This window comes from Balaenoptera borealis (assembly GCF_965194805.1).
Source record: "Balaenoptera borealis genome assembly, chromosome: 11".
Taxonomy (NCBI): domain Eukaryota; kingdom Metazoa; phylum Chordata; class Mammalia; order Artiodactyla; family Balaenopteridae; genus Balaenoptera; species Balaenoptera borealis.
In genome coordinates, this window is record NC_138868.1 from 71,093,954 (window position 1) to 71,111,963 (window position 18,010).

The 18,010-nt window shown below is 37.2% G+C and overlaps 2 protein-coding genes across 39 annotated transcripts in view; one reads left to right on the forward strand and one right to left on the reverse strand.

Annotated features, from left to right (window-relative positions):
• CEP295 (centrosomal protein 295) overlaps positions 1 to 7,074 on the forward strand; it is a 48,066-nt gene extending 40,992 nt beyond the window's left edge. For 7 of the 13 annotated variants that reach the window (XM_082339863.1, XM_082339868.1, XM_082339872.1 and 4 more), the window contains 12 exons: positions 597 to 700; positions 1,210 to 1,306; positions 1,683 to 1,931; positions 2,699 to 2,838; positions 3,519 to 3,669; positions 4,247 to 4,854; positions 5,714 to 5,854; positions 6,120 to 6,216; positions 6,354 to 6,518; positions 6,592 to 6,691; positions 6,772 to 6,871; positions 6,953 to 7,074. In XM_082339863.1, coding sequence (XP_082195989.1) covers positions 597 to 700; positions 1,210 to 1,306; positions 1,683 to 1,931; positions 2,699 to 2,838; positions 3,519 to 3,669; positions 4,247 to 4,854; positions 5,714 to 5,854; positions 6,120 to 6,216; positions 6,354 to 6,518; positions 6,592 to 6,691; positions 6,772 to 6,871; positions 6,953 to 6,991 — 1,991 coding nt within the window. In that variant the 3' untranslated portion in view covers positions 6,992 to 7,074. Of the gene's footprint in view, positions 1 to 596; positions 701 to 1,209; positions 1,307 to 1,682; positions 1,932 to 2,698; positions 2,839 to 3,518; positions 3,670 to 4,246; positions 4,855 to 5,713; positions 5,855 to 6,119; positions 6,217 to 6,353; positions 6,540 to 6,591; positions 6,692 to 6,771; positions 6,872 to 6,952 lie in introns of those variants that run through there. The other 6 variants (XM_082339867.1, XM_082339869.1, XM_082339873.1 and 3 more) reach the window with 4 other exon arrangements.
• TAF1D (TATA-box binding protein associated factor, RNA polymerase I subunit D) lies at positions 4 to 18,010 on the reverse strand. Of its 26 annotated transcripts, XR_014231157.1 has the most exons (14): positions 17,871 to 18,010; positions 16,062 to 16,225; positions 14,936 to 15,314; positions 13,928 to 14,103; positions 13,522 to 13,579; positions 12,956 to 13,132; positions 12,194 to 12,232; positions 9,647 to 9,696; positions 9,374 to 9,409; positions 8,672 to 8,718; positions 8,259 to 8,305; positions 7,871 to 7,936; positions 7,390 to 7,421; positions 6,993 to 7,145 (listed from the first exon to the last, which is right to left on the reverse strand). XR_014231157.1 is itself a non-coding variant. In XM_082340041.1 (7 exons), the coding sequence occupies exons 2-6, from the start codon at positions 16,118 to 16,120 to the stop codon at positions 12,986 to 12,988; spliced, it is 819 nt and encodes a 272-aa protein (XP_082196167.1). In that variant the 5' UTR covers positions 16,121 to 16,225; positions 17,871 to 18,010; the 3' UTR covers positions 6,993 to 7,145; positions 12,956 to 12,985. The 26 variants fall into 26 exon arrangements, 3 of the variants coding, with proteins under 3 accessions (XP_082196167.1, XP_082196168.1, XP_082196166.1); XR_014231158.1 differs by having other exon boundaries at positions 7,390 to 8,305; XR_014231141.1 differs by lacking the exons at positions 7,390 to 7,421; positions 7,871 to 7,936; positions 8,672 to 8,718; positions 9,647 to 9,696; positions 12,194 to 12,232 and adding exons at positions 4 to 426; positions 671 to 897 and having other exon boundaries at positions 7,105 to 7,145.

Genomic DNA, 18,010 nt, shown 5'->3' on the forward strand with positions numbered 1-18,010 from the left:
GGCTCTTTTCTAAAGGGTTTTATTCATAGAATAATAATGACAACTACAGTTTTCCATGAAAAATTATATTGTGCTGACTATAAATTTTTTTTTTAATTAGTTAATTTATTTTGTTTATTTTTGGCTGCATTGGGTCTTTGTTGCTGCGTGTGGGCTTTCTCTAGTTGTGGCAAGCGGGGGCTACCCTTCGTTGCGGTGCGCGGGCTTCTCATCGCGGTGGCTTCTCTTGTTGTGGAGCACGGGCTCTAGGCACACGGGCTTCAGTAGTTGTGGCTCACGGGCTCTAGAGCGCAGGCTCAGTAGTTGTGGCACACGGGCTTAGTTGCTCCGAGGCATGTGGGATCTTCCCGGACCAGGGTTCGAACCCGTGTCCCTGCATTGGTAGGTGGATTCTTAACCACTGCGCCACCAGGGAAGTCCTAAATGCTTTTAATGAATAATAACATGAATTTTTTTTTTTCTTTTTGGTCTAAGATAAGGCAACTCTACAAAGCAAAATATGAGAGAAAATTGTAGGAAAGCAGGAAATTATGCCCTCTGGTGCTAAATATTTGATTTGTCATAATCCAGACCTTCCCCCTCCTTCCCCATTTTAGTCAAGGTCAGTGAGGCTGTGGTTGAGAATCATGCAGTATTAAGTTACTCTGTGGAGGAAGAAGACCATACATACCTGGGTCCAAATGTGAAGCCAGATGATAAGGTTAGTAATGTCTTGATGTGTGCTGCATTGTTAGAGTTGCTTGGCTTCATATTGTCTTTTTAGTTTACGGAAGTTGTGGAATATTGAAGTCTGTGTTCTCTGAGATCTGCTCTTACTGGAGTGGATCAGTGATGAAAACAGCCAAATCTGAGCATCAGAAGACCTCTTAGTCTACCTGATGCATGATCTCCATAGTTCTGAGAAGCAAAAGAATAATTTAAAACAATAAGTGGGGTGTGTGTGTGTGTGTGTGTGTGTGTGTGTGTAAAGGTGACAGTGGATAACTGAGGACTTACTGATGGGGGGGTGAGAGTGGGCTGGGGGTTGTGTGTATGAAAGGCTAATCAGTTCTGAGCAATGATGAAAAGGTTTTACTACGGACCTTTGTAACTATGAAGGTTTCTACACTTGATCTGAGCTCAGAATAAATAACTGCTAATGTTGGTGACTTGGGTTTTTTCTAGATATTACTTCCTACATTGTGGCCTAATGTTCTTCTTAATTTTTAGGCTGAAACACAAGAAATTTATCATGAGCCATTATCTTCAATAACTGTTTCTACTGGGAGCTTTTTAAGTTATGAAAACACAGATTTGAGCCTTACAGGTAAGAATATCAGAATGTTTATAAATAAATTGAAAGAGAAGCACCAGTTGCATTGCAGTACAGCGGTGAGAGCCAACATTGCTTTTCACAAGGTGCTGAGAGGGATTGTTCTTTAAATCTCAAAAGTAATCATGCCTTTAGAATATTGGACAGCATTCTAACCACGATTGAAGTCCCGGGGCTGCAGACGCAGAGGCACTCTGCTCATCTCCAGTAGCACGTTGAGGAGGGTCTGCTAATGTTGGTGGGACTCTACGGAGCACATTTCTTGGCTGCACTGATTCCTTATCGATGTGTACTGCTATGCCTCTCTGCTAAAATACGTCTCAAAGGAAGTACCCAGACACTAAATATTTTCATTAAACCCAATTTTCAGAGTCGTTTTCAGAGCTTGTGGACCAGAGGGAACAAGAATCTCCCAACAGTAAAGAAGAGGAAACAAATGTTTTAAGTTCTGTAGTTCCTTCAACACAAGTTATTTATCAAGGACAGGACCCTCAAGACGCCCATAAACCTCTTTTACCTGCAGTGGAAACATTTACATCTGGTCAGACACACATTCAGCAGATGATAGACAAGTACATAAATGAAGCAAATTTGATGACTGAAAAAACAGACTTGTGGGGTAAAATTATTTGTGAACAAATACTTTCATGTAAACTAAGTGTTTTTAACTTTTAACCTTTCATCCTTTTTAGTTGGAAGTAGTAATTGTTTGAGCTTTGTGTTTTGATGGCTTGCTGTAGCAGTTATAACATGGAAAACGCCGAGGGCACTTAGTGAGAGAGGGGCTCCGGAAACAGACTGACTGAGACAGTGTAGAAGAGATGAGCAGATCTTCCTTCACCTTTGCAAAGTTAACTGCAGTAGCTCAGTATTGCCATACTGAGCACAAGAACTCAGAAATCAGACCTCTTGACTGTTTCCTAACTGTGAGACCACAGGCAGCTTACTCTTGTCTCCTGTGGAAGGAGGGGTGTTGGGGATAATGCACATAAAGTGCAGTGTCTGGCCTGTGGCAACACTTGCTACAGTGCGCTTTTCTTTTTTTCAAATCATTGATCCTGAAATGAGCTGAGAATAGCAAAGATTACTGTAACAAAGCAGTGACAATGATGGCATCTTACTCCTAACTAACCCCATAAAGACCTTGAGGCTATAATAGAAATGGAAACTTGCATTTGTCAAAGGTTCTGGTCAAACCACCGCCACCACCAGCCGCTTTTGTACATGAGAGAGAACGGTAGGACTTAATTTGAAAGCATCTGCTGGTAATGAAAAAAATGCAAGTAATTTTGTTGAATTGGAGCTACCTTATGAATATGTTCTTAGTACTACTTTTCTAGGCTTTATTTTTAAAATAAGTGTCTTTTTTCCTTAAAATTCCAACAGTTGACTTTGACTTTCCAGAACTGGAACAGAGTTTTCCAAATTTGCATCGTCAGCTGTTTAAACCCTTAGAACCACATCCAGATTTTGATTCGTCATCATCTTTCTCTGGGATTTCTCAAGACAGCAAAGACTTTTACCAGGTATAATAAAGTAGATGCTTCTTTGCAGTGAATTTCCAAAAACAGTCTGTCTTTTCTTCTGTTAGAACAGAACAATGCTTCTTAGCCTTGGCTGCCAATTAAAATCATCTGGTAAGCTTTTAGATACCAGTGCCCAGACTGTACCTCAGACCAATTAAATCAGAATCCCTAGGAATGGTCAGCTAAAGTGATTATAATGCAGAACCAAGATTGAAAATAGGTGCATTAGAATTTTGTCCCAGTTTTATCTCCAGCTATGAGGACCCATAAAAACTTTTCAGGGTTTTGGGGGGTGGTGTTACTTTAATGGAATTCAGTCTTAAACAGTCAGGTAAACAGAATTTTGCAAAATTTAAAGTCTCTTCCTATACAATAAAGGAGCTAAGATGCAAACCTGGGTCTTTCTATTTCCAGGCAGCTCTGCATAGTTCCTGCTTATCAGAAAATGATTCAGTCATATTCTGAACTCTGTTTTGTTAATTCACAATTTGCTTTCTAAACAAAAAGTCTGTTTCATATTTACTAAAGTGAAAGAATTGGGTTTGAATAAGCAAGTGGTTTATGTGGTAGTAAAGTGGTAATTAAGGAAGAATAATATCAAAGAAACATAAAAGATTGATTCAACTGGTAACACATAGTAAATACTAATATTTCAGCGTTTCCCTGTTGTCTTCCATCAGAGGTCAGATTCCTCCTGTGAAAGCCTCCGTTCTAGTCTGCCACCCAAAAGTACAGCTTCTTTTACAGCATTGAGGACCAGCCTGAACCAGCCTGATCCTAACTGGGCTCGTGACGAAGCTCAGAGTTTTGCTACAGAAACTGTTATTGAAGGTATGTAGAAGTTCAAAAAAGTTAAATAAAGCTCAATTGTTTTTCACGGTTGTTCATATCAATTGCTCTTGGTTTGTCTCCACCTCACCAGTTTCTCTGTATATTTATTTAAATAACAAGTAATATATGCTCAGTTTGCATTTTATTTTGATAAAATAAAAAGTGCTGCCTCTTGCTCAACTTCCCTACCTCAACCCTTACAGTTATCAGTTTAAGTATCCTTCTAAAACTTTTTATACAAATTTTATATATATACACACACATCACAACATATATATGAGATGCACATGCATGTTTAAGTCTTTGTTATAAAGTCAGTATTCTGTTATGGGGGAAAAGTCCTCGTGTTTAAGTCATAGTTCCTTTGTTAAATATTATAGGAGAAAATACATGGTGTGAGCAGTAGTTATTCGAAAATCACTGTGACCATCCTTTAACTTTCTACTCATGTCTATGTCAGTTTTCATTCCTAAAATTTTAAGTAACCTATTACTTGCAATGTCCTCAGCAACTATTAGAGACCATATCTCTATTCAAGTTTTACAACATATAATTATGATCAACTGATTTCTTATAGGGTCTGAACAGTCTTTTCAGCAACTTCTGCCAGAATTTTCTTCACAGGAAGGAAGCCAGCATGCTATTTTTAGCACTGAAGCAAGAGACTCTTCCCAAGGGGCGGAAAATCAAAACTACTCCTCTGAACAGAATGAAACGTTACAAAACAAGCAAGAAAGTGTTCCTTTCCAGCTCTCTGTAGGAAATTTGCAAAGTTCAGTCTTCAGTTCATCTGGTGAGGCTAATGTATTTCATCAATTAAATCTACAGCATAGCACTCCATGTGGTTCTACCTCCAGTGAGTGCTCAATAAAAAACCAACCAGAAGGCAGAAAAGACAGACTGGGCTTTGAAGAACTGTCAGAAAGAGGAGTTGGAACAGTGTTACAAGGTCAAGGGCTCACTGATGATAAAGAAACCTGTGGAGTCTTAAATATAAGTCCACAATTATGTGTAAGAACTTCAATTCAGACACCATATTCAGTCACTGTTCAGAATGAAAAATGTCTTGAGGATTCAACTACCGCAGAAACTCCAACAATCATAGGAAACCAAACTCAACTAGCACCGTCAGAGCTCTTTGTAAGTTCTGGATCGTTTTCATTACAGAACTCTATTCCAATCTGGGTAAGTGAAATCTGTGTTGTATATAATCTTTGATTTCATTTTCAGAAGACTTTTTAAACAAAATTGCAAGAGATGCAACAGAGCTACTATCTTAGTCAATCTCATAATCATTGGAAATCTTCAATGAAATGAGAAAACAAATTTTTTAAATTTGACCTCCCTCTGAATTTTACAGATCTTCCCAATTCACATTTTTCTCCAGCTTTCCTGAAAAATGGTGGCTCAGCCTATGCTTCAGCACTTAACAGTGTTGAACCTCATTGTGCTGCACTGGATTAATCTGCTTGGTTTCAGCTTACCTTCTAGTACTATGTGTTTGTCCCTTCACAGATAAGCAAAAAATAAGGTGATTTACTTGGCAGCTTTTGGATTTTTGTGTTTTTTGTAAATTCTTGTTCAGTTTTGAAAGGTTTTCTCCTTAATAAAGTGTGGTCTAGGGACTTCCCTGGCAGTCCAGTGGTTGGGACTTCGCCTTCCAATGCAGGGGTGTGGGTTCCATCCCTGGTCAGGGAGCTAGGATCCCACAGGCCTTGCAGCCAAAAAACCAAACCATAAAACAGAAGCAATACTGTAACTTAAAAGTGGTCCACATCAAAAAACAAACAAAACACGGTTGAAGCAATTTGTGGTCTCGCAGCATTCAGCTGCAGCCCAGCGGCCATTCAGATAGGTAGGGGACACATACACTGCAGTTCTGCACAGCCCCCAGTCAGTCAGCAGGCGCTTTTGGCTCTGTAACCCATGGAGTAGTTTGTCTTGAAGAACCTGGTGTTCTTCCTCCGTAATGTACATATTTTTCACATTCTGAGTGTTTTTGAGGCTATGATTTTTGAATATTGTTTCCCTTTTTACTGCACAGGAGACAGAATGTGGCCATGGTATAATGGAAGAACCAGAACTTACATTGATAAGCAATAGTGATATCAGTATTGCTGAAATGGATTTTGCAAACTTAACTCTAGAAGAAAAGAGAGAAAATGAGGCAAAGAGCTGTTTTCAGGTAAATTTCGTAGCTCTCATTTCATACAGCAACCTATAGTTGAGAATTAGGGAATAAAAAAGGATAGTTTTACTTAGCTTTCTATATGGCATTTATTCTTACATTAGAATCGTTGTATGAATGTGCTCACAGTGGACAAGCTGATAACTGAACTTTCTAGAAAGGCCAAAGGACCTAGGGTTGAGAATGGGTAAAATTTAGAACCTTTGCTGTGAATCTGTACAGTGAGGTCAAGTGGTAAAGTCTATGACTTTCTCACAATTAGGTGAGTGAATTTCTGCCTCTTCTATCAGAAACACAAAACTCAGATTGTCCAGCTGCATCAGAACATTCTGTGGAGAAACCACCAGCTGTGTGTGCAGGTATGTATGCCCTGAGCATCAGATTAGTGAGCCCAGGGGCCAGTGGGGTTCCCCACTCAGGTTCCCCCTACTTGAGCAGAAACCCCGCATGTTCGTATATTGCTGACATATAGCCTCAATTTTTTTCTTTTAAACAGAAACCCTTTCAAAGTTTACAGCTACTCCAGGGAGCTTACAAGAAGCATTTATAAAAAGAAAAAAAGCATTTATGGAGAGATCCTCACAGAGACAGAAAGAAATAAGGAATAAAATTCGTGTCTCTGGAAGTTCTCAAACCAAAATAGTAAAGGAGAAACCTACAGGTATACTCTCCACATCAGTTTTCAAAGAGAATCTGGCATTACATATATATTAAATGACTTGTTCTCTGCTCAGGTTCATTTGTCAGTCACCTGAAGGGTGTGAACAAGGTTAGAGTGTCTCTTCCTGAAGACAGAAAGACTGCACAAGTCCATATGCACCAAAGGGCTCTAAGGTATGTATGTGGATATACGAAGATATATGAATTCACATAGCTGAAGTGTCTGTCTTTAATTCCATATAAATTTCTTACAGATTATACCATCAGTTACCTGAAGTGAAAAAGCAAAAGGAAGAGAAAGCAAAGCAAGCCGCATATGCCCAAAACAGAGCAAGGGCAAAAGAATTCCATAAGGTGAGCAGCCCCCGCCCCCAATTTTTCATGTCCAAGGCACATCAGAACTGTAACTGATAAATGTTACTATTCCCTCCACAGAAAACATTAGAGAAACTTCGAGCCAAAAATATATGCTGACTTTCTGCACAAAGTGTAAAGGGTTTTTTTTAATTATGTGTAACACAAAGTTATTTAAGTCAATAAATTTTTAAGGAATTTCACATGTTCTGATTCTTTCCACTGCCAATCACCTTAGTTCCTCCAAACTCATAATCTTCAAGATAAAGTAGCCCTAAAGAAGAGAGTAGACATTGGTTAAAGTTGGAAGATATTTACATTTATTTTTACTTTCCCACATCACCAGTCATGGGTATGAGTGGCTTGTATCTCCATCCGGAAAACATAGCACTATCAAGTTACTATTATATCCAGTGGAGAACTCAATCTTTGGTCACAGCGTAAAGAGCTCCTGGATTTGGTCCCATCAGCCCTCTTTGAAATGACCTATAAAATTATTTTCTTTAATGTGTACATACCTTTCAAAAAGAAGTTATCGTGTGAGTCAGCCCTGTATAACAAATATAAAGGTAAGGGTCCATTTTCAGAGATGCTCATGTAAAATTCTGAAGCCAGCCTCCCCTCCTTTAGTAACCAGGCAACCTGTAATGTAATAAACTAAAAGCCCAGGATTAAACAAAGAACTCCAGCAACCTAGGCACATACTGTTCAATATAATAGTCACTACCCATGTATCGGTATTGTAAAATCTAATTAGAAAAAATGGCTTGTGTTCTATTTATACTGGAACAGTGCTGACCTAGGCAATGGAAATACAAGTAAACAATAAAATGTTCCCAACAGGCTGATTGCTACAAAGTAGCAGAAATAAAACCTAGTGGGAAACTTTTTTTATGGTCATGTCCACAGCAAATGAGAAACTGCATTCTAAAAGCCTTGGTAATGACCATTAAAACCTGACAAATAATTTGGTGTGGTAAAATAAAAAAAATTACTTGCCACAATTCTTTTAGTTAGGCTTCTTTGATCTCCAATGAAATATGGACACACTTCAAAATTCCCCACCTACAGAAAAAGATTGTAATGGCAACTGGGACTGATTAGGCTCCATTTTCATTCATACCTAAATTTAGCTGATTGCTTCCAAACATGCATGTTTCAGGCAACTTTTATCTTAGAGCTTTCATGTTTTAAAATATAGCTTTATGTAAGATGGATGTTCAGAAAGGCTATTTTCATTCAGCCCATTCAGAGCAGTTGAACATTTTGCCCATCATCATGACATCATACATCACTGGTAAATAGTAAAACTACTAATGGCCTTTTTAACATCATTATAGTCTTTTTCATTAAATACAAGGGGAAAAAAATGAAATGAAAATCATACCTGTAATCTTTGGGATCCAATTTCCTCAAGCGATTTACTTTAGGACCCTAGAAATTAAACATAGCAAGTACGTTGCTATTTATCCCTTCATCTTTTCTAATACTGAAAAGCCTTGTTATATCCAGTTTTTACTCATGAGCCTAGCAAAAAAAAAAAAAAATGTTGCAGGTCTCATTGTCACCACTGCAATAAAATTACAGTGATGGAAGCAAAACCTGTGTTCTCAATGTAGCCACATTAACAATTTACGGACACCATGAACAACAGTGCCCATTTTCAACAGTATGAGGCTTTATAAACATTTCTCTCAAGCTTATATATACACTGTGCAAAAGGCTTCTGCACTTGTATAGAAGTTCAACAATGCTATCAATAAAGGAAAGCTACTAGAAGCAACAAATAGAAAGCCTTACATGCTTAGGGTCAGGCGATGGATCTGCCTGGTTCTGAATTTGACACCCTAGAAAAATAGTATTAGTTAACTATTGAATACTGTCAAACTGAACAGTATGAGAAACTATAGGAATACTGTATCAGTAGAAATACCAGGTCTAACATGCACAAAGCCAAGAAAACCAACGATGCCAAATACTGAATTTATATTGCACTGTCCTTTGAACACCCAGCAGGAACAAACTGCTGAATGCAGATACCATGCAGTGCAATTATGACTGAACCAGAAAAACCCCTCAACCTCAAGTTTGTAACGTTACTATCTGAGAAATATTATCTTCACACATCTCTAAAAAATTTACGTTCTTGTAACATGTTAATTTGAGTTTTATATCTGTCATTCCAATGAGAACTACATTAACTCCATTTTAAACTATAAACCTAGCCATTGCTACCTTTACCCTCTCTATACCTATATAGAACTTACACAGGAAACTATCCGATTATACATGATATTTACATGTCAGTGCTGTCTCTTCATTTTTTTCCAATTCTGTAAACACAAATATTACAGCAGTATTTTTGGCCAAAATCCTGGTAATTGTTTTATAACCTAATTAACTAGCAGTCACAACAGTAATGGAATGCTATACTCAAAATTTAACATTCTTTTCAGAACTTCTGAATCCTTAATTTGAATAGAAATTAAATATTCCACTTACCTCTAAAAATGTATTAGGTTCAAATCATATTCACTCCTGCAGATAAAATAGCAAATAAAAGATGGATACCATACTCATGTGATTAAAAATTAAAACCTCAATATACAACTTAAAATATTTAGATATTAAGCATACTCAGCTCTATCAGAATTAAGTTTTAGTTCATGTCTGTATCATTCAGCAGTTGAACGGTTAAATTCATCATCTGAACTGGGAATGGTACCCCCCCGCCCCCCCCCCGAACAAATGACACTGTCACTGATTAAAACTTACCTAAGCCATCACACCCTAGAACAGTACAGATCATTGGGATATGCCAATACCTAAGATAAAAAGTTTGTTAGGTTTTTCATAGTTTACTTGGCAGCTCTGTCTTGTAGTTCTTTCCCACAGATCTAACAGGTAGTTCTATGAGTAAAGGAAACCACACAGTTAATCTATGAGGCGTTTCCAACGATGTAGGTTTACAGAAAAAGCCCCATCGGGATAGACCTCAACCACTGCTTCCTTTTTAAAAAATATAAACAAGTCCACAAGAGAACAATTATTTGAAAGAGCTCCAGTCTCTTAGATGAGTTCAAAACTGTGCAGTAACAGTCAGACATCACAAAGGATGTTTAAGAAATTTAAAGAAATCATCCCATTAATTAATCACATGGTAGGTATTTTAACAATGCTTAGAAAAGATAGCATTATACTAACAGATAAAAATATGCAAAGTACTTATTAGCTATTATACATGAACCAGAGTTCCACATATAAATTTAAGCTTGATTTTAAGAACTTCATTACTGCAATGTGTTTTGCCTATGCAATTCCCTGATTACTGCAAAATTTTTACTTTAACTGAATTTTTCCCTTAATTTAAGAACTATATAAAGTATTTTCTCATTAGTTGATATCAACTGTAAAAATACAGAAAAATGTTAATGTGGCTGATGTTCTGACCATTGGGGAATCGTTGAAGGCAAATTGGGTGTATTTAATTAAACTTTGTATCATTCAGATTCATGAAATTGTGTGTCCTGTGTAGTCATTTCTAGCATTATACTATTAAATCTTCTACCTCATTTTAGATTATGCATGCATTAAAAACACTGCAGGGACTTCCCTGGCGTACAGTGGTTAGGACTCCACGCTTCCACTGCAGATGGCAGTGGGTTCGATCCCTGATCTGGGAACTAAGATCCTGCAATCCACTTGGTGCAGTCAAAAATAAAAGAATGCACTAGCCAAACAAGTGTATGAAAAATATATTATATCCCTTTTGCAAATCTAAATAACAAAGGTCAGATTAAATCAAAATTATAATCTATAAAATTATTCAGCATATTAACATGCATAACATTAAAATAACCTTTAGGAGCAACATTTCATCTCATTTAGACCATGAGCTTTTCAAGAAAAAAGTTATTTGGGAATTCTTCACATCATGTGAGGGTGAATTAATAGCAGAACATCAATTTTGGTAAACCAAAATTTGAAGGGAAGGAAGAACTTGAAAACATATGACGTGTTTAGTATATATGTTCAGTCCAGATGTAATGACGTATATAACAAGTAGCAGCATGGCCATTAAATTTAAATAATAAAACTATTGGATAGTACAATTCAATAACCAAAAAAATACCACCCAATCAAAAAACTGGCAGAAGACCTAAATAGACATTTCTCCAAAGAAGACATACAAATAGGCACATGAAAAGATGCTCATCATTGCTCAGTATCAGAAATGCAAATATACCTCGCACCAGTGAGAATGGCCATCATCAGAAAGTCTGCAAATAATAAATGCTGGAGAGGGTGTGGAGAAAAAGGAACACCCCCCTACACTGTTGGTGGGAATGTAAACTGGTACAGCCAGTATGGAAAACAGTACTGCGGTTCCTCAAACTAAAAATAGAGCCGCCATATGATCTATCAATCCCACTCCTGGGCATATATCCAGAGAAAAACATGGTTTGAGAGGATACGTGCATTGCAACGCTGTTTACAGTAGCCAGGACATGGAAGCAACCTAAATGTCCATCAAGAGATGGATAAAGATGTGGCACACACACACACACACACAAACACACGAATATTACTCAGCCATTAAAAAGCATGAAATAATGCCATCTGCAGCAACATGGATGGGCCTAGAGATTATCATACTAAGCAAAGTAAGTCAGAAATAGAAATACAAATACCATAGGATACCACTTCTATGTGGAATCTAAAATACCACACAAATGAACACATCTATGAAACAAACAGCCTCAGACAGAGAGAACAGACTTGTGGTTGCCAAGGAGGGGGATGTGGGGGAAGGATGGACTGGGAGTCTGAGATTAGCAGATGCAAACTACTTACATATATAGTACAGATAAACAAGGTCTTACTACATAGCACAGGGAACTATATTCAATATCCTGTGATAAATCATAATAGAAATATATGTATAACTGAGTCTCTGTTGCACAGCAGGAACTAATATTGTAGATCAACTATACTTCAATAAAATTTTAAAAAATATTATATAGGGGTGCGGGGAGGTTAAAAATATGTTGTGTATGCTTGAAGCAGGAATATCCAGGATTCTGACTATAATTGCCTTATTTATAGTTCTGGGACCCTTTCCTTCAAGCGAAGTGAAACTGGCACAATGTCCCTATAAAGCATGTCAATCCTGAGATTCATTTTCCAAAATTACATTACGAACAGAAATTTAAAATTGGCAAAAATGCCTTTCAATAATGAAACCTATGGAGGTTTTAAATTCTGACAATTTATCACATTTACACAAATTGGACCCAAACTCACTTAAAGCGTAAGACATACCTTTTTAAATTATCCAGACACTGTGTTCAAGATAAAAGCCTAAAAAAAGAAGCCATCTTTGTTTCATGTCAACATTAAAATTAGAGTACTAAATCAATACAGCTGATAATTTAAAAGCTGAAGATATGAGAGAAATTATCAGCCCTATAGTCCTGGAAGCAATCTTTATGTTTATCAATACACCCCCATCACTTGACTCTCTTTTAGGTATCATGTTCCTTCTTATCTGTATCAAAACTCATACTGAACAATGAGTTCTGGGTTGCAAAAGAGGATTTATTTTTGCACCTGTCTATAAGTCTTTGTCCACAAATTAAACAAAAACAAACACAAGTGCTATGGTAAAATGCAGTATATAGAGTGGCATAATCTGCAACATACAGTGGTGATGAAAATGATAGTTGAAATATTATAGGTAGTTAGGAAAGGAAAATATTAAGTTCTTATTACAGTAATAGGCATTTCACACTAAATTTGTCTGAAAAAAAATAAAAATGGGGTTGCACCACCATATGCAAAAACAGTAGGACGTTGTTTATTTTTTTGGGAAGTGATTATCTCTGCTGTAACAGCCTCAATGTTTTTTCTACATAATCTCACTGTTTTAATTATTTTTCTTATAATTACTACTTCAGGAGTTTTATAAATTTGTTTAATCTTTTTATTTTCTTACAAGGTTCTTTTTTATCATAAGGCTGGCATATGTATTCCCATTTATGGTCTTTTCTTTCTGTAAAGTTCCTTTTTCTCTATTCTGTTTACCTTGTCTGGTAGTCATAATCCTATCTATTTTCAGGCCATTCTGTCCTCTGTCCAGTGTTTTTTGGATTTTGATGCTCTCTTTTTAGGCAGTGCAGCTTCTTCAGTATTTTCCTCTTGTTCCAAATATACATTCTTCTTCTTTGGTAATTCAGAACTTATTATGAAATAATTATCCTCCTGCGTAAGAAATACCAATACTAAGCAATAACTTTAACTTTACCGCGCTAGTAATTACATATAACTAAACTCTAGGTTACTTAAAATAACCTGGATACTACATCTGGATGTTAAAAATCCAAATTAACTTCTGCTGATTTTCTCATCTGATATCCTAGTAGCAACACCACACATGAAAACTTAAATAGTATTGTTTTTACTGATATAGTGTTGATAATTCATGTTCTCACCAATTATCCATAAAATTCTTATTTTTATTCTTGCGTTTCCTGCACCAAAGGCATTGAACCTTTCAAAACTTAAATACAGACAATAACACAACAGGATAAAATTTTCCCTTTGTCAAGAGCTGTCCTCCCAAAAGGAAGTGGGATAAAATTGTCACTTACCACCAATTTAATATCACATTCATCATGTTCAAGATTTGTTGCAATCTCCTCCTCTGCTCTGCAATATTAAAAGCATATCACTCAATGTATATGTATAACTGATTCACTTTGTTATAAAGCAGAAACTAACACACCATTGTAAAGCAATTATACTCCAATGGTTAAAAAAAAAAAGCGTATCACTCAGACGACAAGTCTTTTATAACCCAATGAGTAGTATACTGTCATGACATACAACTGAAATAGCAATACCAGTCAAGTCTATTAATATTTTATCTGTGCTCACATCACTATTAAATCTAAGTATAAACAAATTGATAGCATATGGAGCAACATTAAAATTTAAAAGCACTTAATCTCATAAAAACCTATGTCCAAAATTATTCCAATCCATGATAGAACTTACGCTGACTCTTCAATAGGAGAGATAGATCCATCATCATCCAAGTATCTGTATCTACGACTATCAAAGTCTTCTTTTTCTAAATCTTCACCAACATTCATTTGTTTCAAGGATTCCTTGAGATGGTATTCATACTTCAGTTTTTCAAGGTAGTTAAAAAATCCTCTTGCCACTGCTTGCTATGTACCAAAAACACCATATTTTAAGTCAAGGACTTAAAAATAAAAAAATTTTCTTCCACTCAGCAAATGCCTACGTTCCAAAATTACAAGGATCCCCATAACAAGAAGGTCCTTAGTGATCTCGATTTAACTACTCTGCCATATGGAGATCATGTGTATCAATTCACTGTTCTACCTAGCAAGTTATCAAAGTTAGTACCAAGAAAAACAAGCATAAATCTTGTTATCATTTGGGCATTACTTAAGACATTTTTTAATGCAGAGAACTGTCTATTTTAATCACCTTAAAACATAAAGAGGTTAATGAGTATTAATCCTTTCCTATAAATCAGATTCTAGAACAAGTGACTACAAATTATGCAATCACTTATCTCAAATATTTCAGAGTCTACTGCTAAGTACTGGCATATTTGTCTGGTAATTCTGTCAGAAATTGAAATAGCTGAACAAAATGAAATCTACTAAAGCCACTGAACATGAAAGGCAGGTGTGGGTTTCACTTCGGTTACTATAAAACAACTGGGCATTTGAGTTTTAGGAATGATGTTTAAAGCCCTGACAGGATAAGATCAAGGTATAAAATCAGCCTTAGAGCACTTCATATACAGGTACATTCACCCAGTGTTACCAGTGCAAGATTCCACCCAGAAGTCCAAGTGAACTTTGAGCTGAAGGATGGGGGTGGCATTTAAGCAGCAGTATAGTCAGTATAGAGAAGTATTATAAAAGGTGAAGACTGTATGTTCCAGGTACATCTAAATTCTAAAAGCAACCAACAACTCATTTCAGACATTTTAAGCTATGTGTACCAGCATATATAAAGACTCACCTCAAAGGTTAAAATTTTTCTCCAAGGTAATGGTTTTCTTCCATTTCCTGATTCTAAAAATGGGAAACCAGGTCCTTTGTCTTTAAATTGTTTCTTATTTATTTGTGAGCTTCTAGTGTTTCTCCTTCCTTTTGGTCTTCCCCTTGATCTTCCCGTTGGCTTGTATTTCCTCTTTTTACGTTTCTTTTTTTTAAATCTTTCAAAAATAGCTTTTAAAGTCAATGGTCTTGGCTCTATAGATGAGTCACTAGACGAATCTCTTGCTTGAGTACTTTCAGGTTTGTGAACAAATTTTCTAATAGGGTTTCTTTGCCTCCTTTTAGGTGGGATAGGAACACACTGAGTTTTAAATAAGCTGCTACCAGAGGAAGAGTTATCACTAGAAAACAGGGAAAGATTAATTGTACCCTCTTATATTACTGAATGTTCATTACCAGTAATATACTTTTTTTTTTTACAAATCAAAGCAGAAAAACATGCTCAAATTTTTTAAAAGATGGGCTCAGTACTAGCCAATCACTTAGCTCTGACCACTCTACCACAAGTGGTCCATAATGCCATGTGCCATAGCACTTAGCCAAAAAATCATCTTCCCAAAGACAGCCTTGTTCACTGCTAGAGGCTAAACTAAGACAAAGCCTCCTCTAAATAAAACAAGAGTATCCTAGTGGAGAGATGTAGTGAGTATACTAGAAATGCTCATTTGTTTTCCCAGTGAGATAAACAACGATTAGGACTAGATACCTCTCATCATATACATAAGCCAGCATCCCTGATAATGTGGAATAGAACAAGTTGATTTTAAAACAAGATTCCCTACTGATATCCATTTTCTTATAAAATGAGGATGATTTAATCAGGAAGATACCAATTTGGCCCGGAGAATATACTCCCGTTTCCCTGAGTTAACAATGTGTCCCACGATTATAAGTAGTTAAAACTTTAAAGGCCTGTGCAAACCAGGTTTTCCTTTTCTGTTCTAATGCATGAAAATTACCATTACCACCACTCATTATCTACAATGATTTATGCTTTCCCGGTAATTCAAATACAGTAAAATTACCACCTAGTCTCTTTTCCAGAAAAATCTGGTGATAGTTATTTAAAAAAAAAAAAAAGCACTTACCTTTGATTCTCAATTTCCACAGCTGAATCAGATACCGTTGCATAGTTGAGAGAATCCATTCCTGGTATGTGTTCTCCAAGCCCCTCTCAAATTTGTTGTCAATTGTCCTTTGATTTAAACAGATTTCTGACCATATAAAGTTCAGTAAATGTGATGTCGTTTCCCTGAATAAATGCAAACAGCTAGTGTCAGAGTAATGAAAATGTTGATGTAGTCGTGACAATTACGTAAATTAATTACACATAAGTTAAGGCAAAATCACATACAAGGAAGGCCTTTAATACTTTCACGTAGGAACTGTCATTTCAGGTCAATCCTAAAATCTAGAGATTTTATTCACAGGTTCTATCTTTCAGTTTTGCCTCCTTAATCTATCCAATGGAAGATTCCAGAAGAGTACTGTAATTTCCAACGAAAGTATCAAACAGCTTTCCGCAACAGTAAAAAAATGTAATTTTACCCTTAGCCATATAGTAATGTACAATGAAGAGTATCAATGTTCAACTAACGGCCAAAAAGCCATTTTTCAACAGCAGTTGGGAACTAGTACGAAAATCTTTTGCATACAAAGCCAGAAGGCGGAGTATAGCCTCAGTATACCTGGGAAAATAATCAGCAGGACTTAACTACCTCTAGCCAAACTCCTGGTCTGGAATTTGCTGTTATGGGTATTAATTTAAAAGTTCTGAATTCTCAAACTTTTCGAAGAAAGGCTTACAGATTAAAAAAAAAAAAGACAAAGGGCACTGTTGTAATCTCCTTAGATACATTACAACAGTTTGGACAAAATTTTTAAAAAAGATAATGTGTAATTTTACTTTTCCATCTCCCTTATCGGGGATGCCATCATTCTTCCTATTTGTATATTGGTCTTAGTCTTTAGCATTCTTGGTAATGACAAATGAGCAACGATGAAAGAAATCCTACAAGAACAATATATTTCAAACATAGGTAACCAATAAGGTCACAGAGATCTCAGATTCGCAAAATATCCAAGGGACTCCTGGTAATTTCATGGTATGTTTTACCGTAGTTTTCTAAAATGCAAAATCTAAGAAATAAGTCACGAAATAACTGCCCCAAAAGAAATTCAACAAGTGGATCCAGTGGCACTGATGGTATACCTGAGATTTAAAAGAAAAAAAATCAGAGCGTATTATCAAAATTAAAGTTGCCTCAAAACCTCTTCTTCGGAAACTAGAAAGCATTCCTACGGAAGCGTTGGCTTCCTATTCCGAGATTCTGCGAGGAGGAGCACATGGCGATAGTGCCCTTCACTGGCTCTAACAATTCCCCTTCAGCATTTTGTGCGGTTTTGGGGCGAGCGTCTCCAGGAAGCGCCTAACCTCGTGCAAGGAGAACGGCGTCAGCAATGGTTACCTCGCACTTAACCCCAATTAATTCAGAAAATGTGTATTGTCTATACCACCTTTTAACATCTACATGCCAGACAACGGACCACGCCCACGCCATTAATCGTGTACTGTGGGCCGCAGTAAAGCCACTAGGCCGAAGTCCACAAAAACCACGAGCCCTCCGCCCTCGGGGACTGACTTCCGCGGCTGGACCCCGCCACGCCACGCAGAGGCCTGGGAAAAGCTACAAGAGGAAACCCTCACCCGTCCACAAGGCCCGGAAGCCCCCGTCCTCTTTCCTACCCGTCGAGAGGGCAGACAGCTTGCACCAACCAGCGCCGGCTCGGCATGGGCCTCAGCTGCGTACCAGATACCCGCCACCCCTCCCTAGGAAGTCCGCATTCAGCAACCTCCGGACCCCCCACAACACTCCAACAAACTAAGAACCACCAACCTCCACCACCGCGCTGGAGAAAAGAAAGCCCGGGCTGCGCGCCCCAGCTAATAGTGAGGCCGAAGTCTCGCGATAACAATTTGACTCCAGGAAGAAAGTGAGAGGTGGGAAGTGGCGACTCGCGGGGCGCCATTTTGATC

Bases quoted from the DNA above. Each gene is read 5' to 3' on its own strand.
- TAF1D (XM_082340041.1), bottom strand. From the start codon at position 16,120: ATGGATTCTCTCAACTATGCAACGGTATCTGATTCAGCTGTGGAAATT. The intron at 14,104-14,935 runs GTGAGTCTTTAT...TTTGGTACATAG, and splicing joins GAAAAATTTTAACCTTTGAG to CAAGCAGTGGCAAGAGGATT. The intron at 13,133-13,521 runs GTAAGTGACAAT...TTTCTTACGCAG, and splicing joins AATGTGATATTAAATTGGTG to GAGGATAATTATTTCATAAT.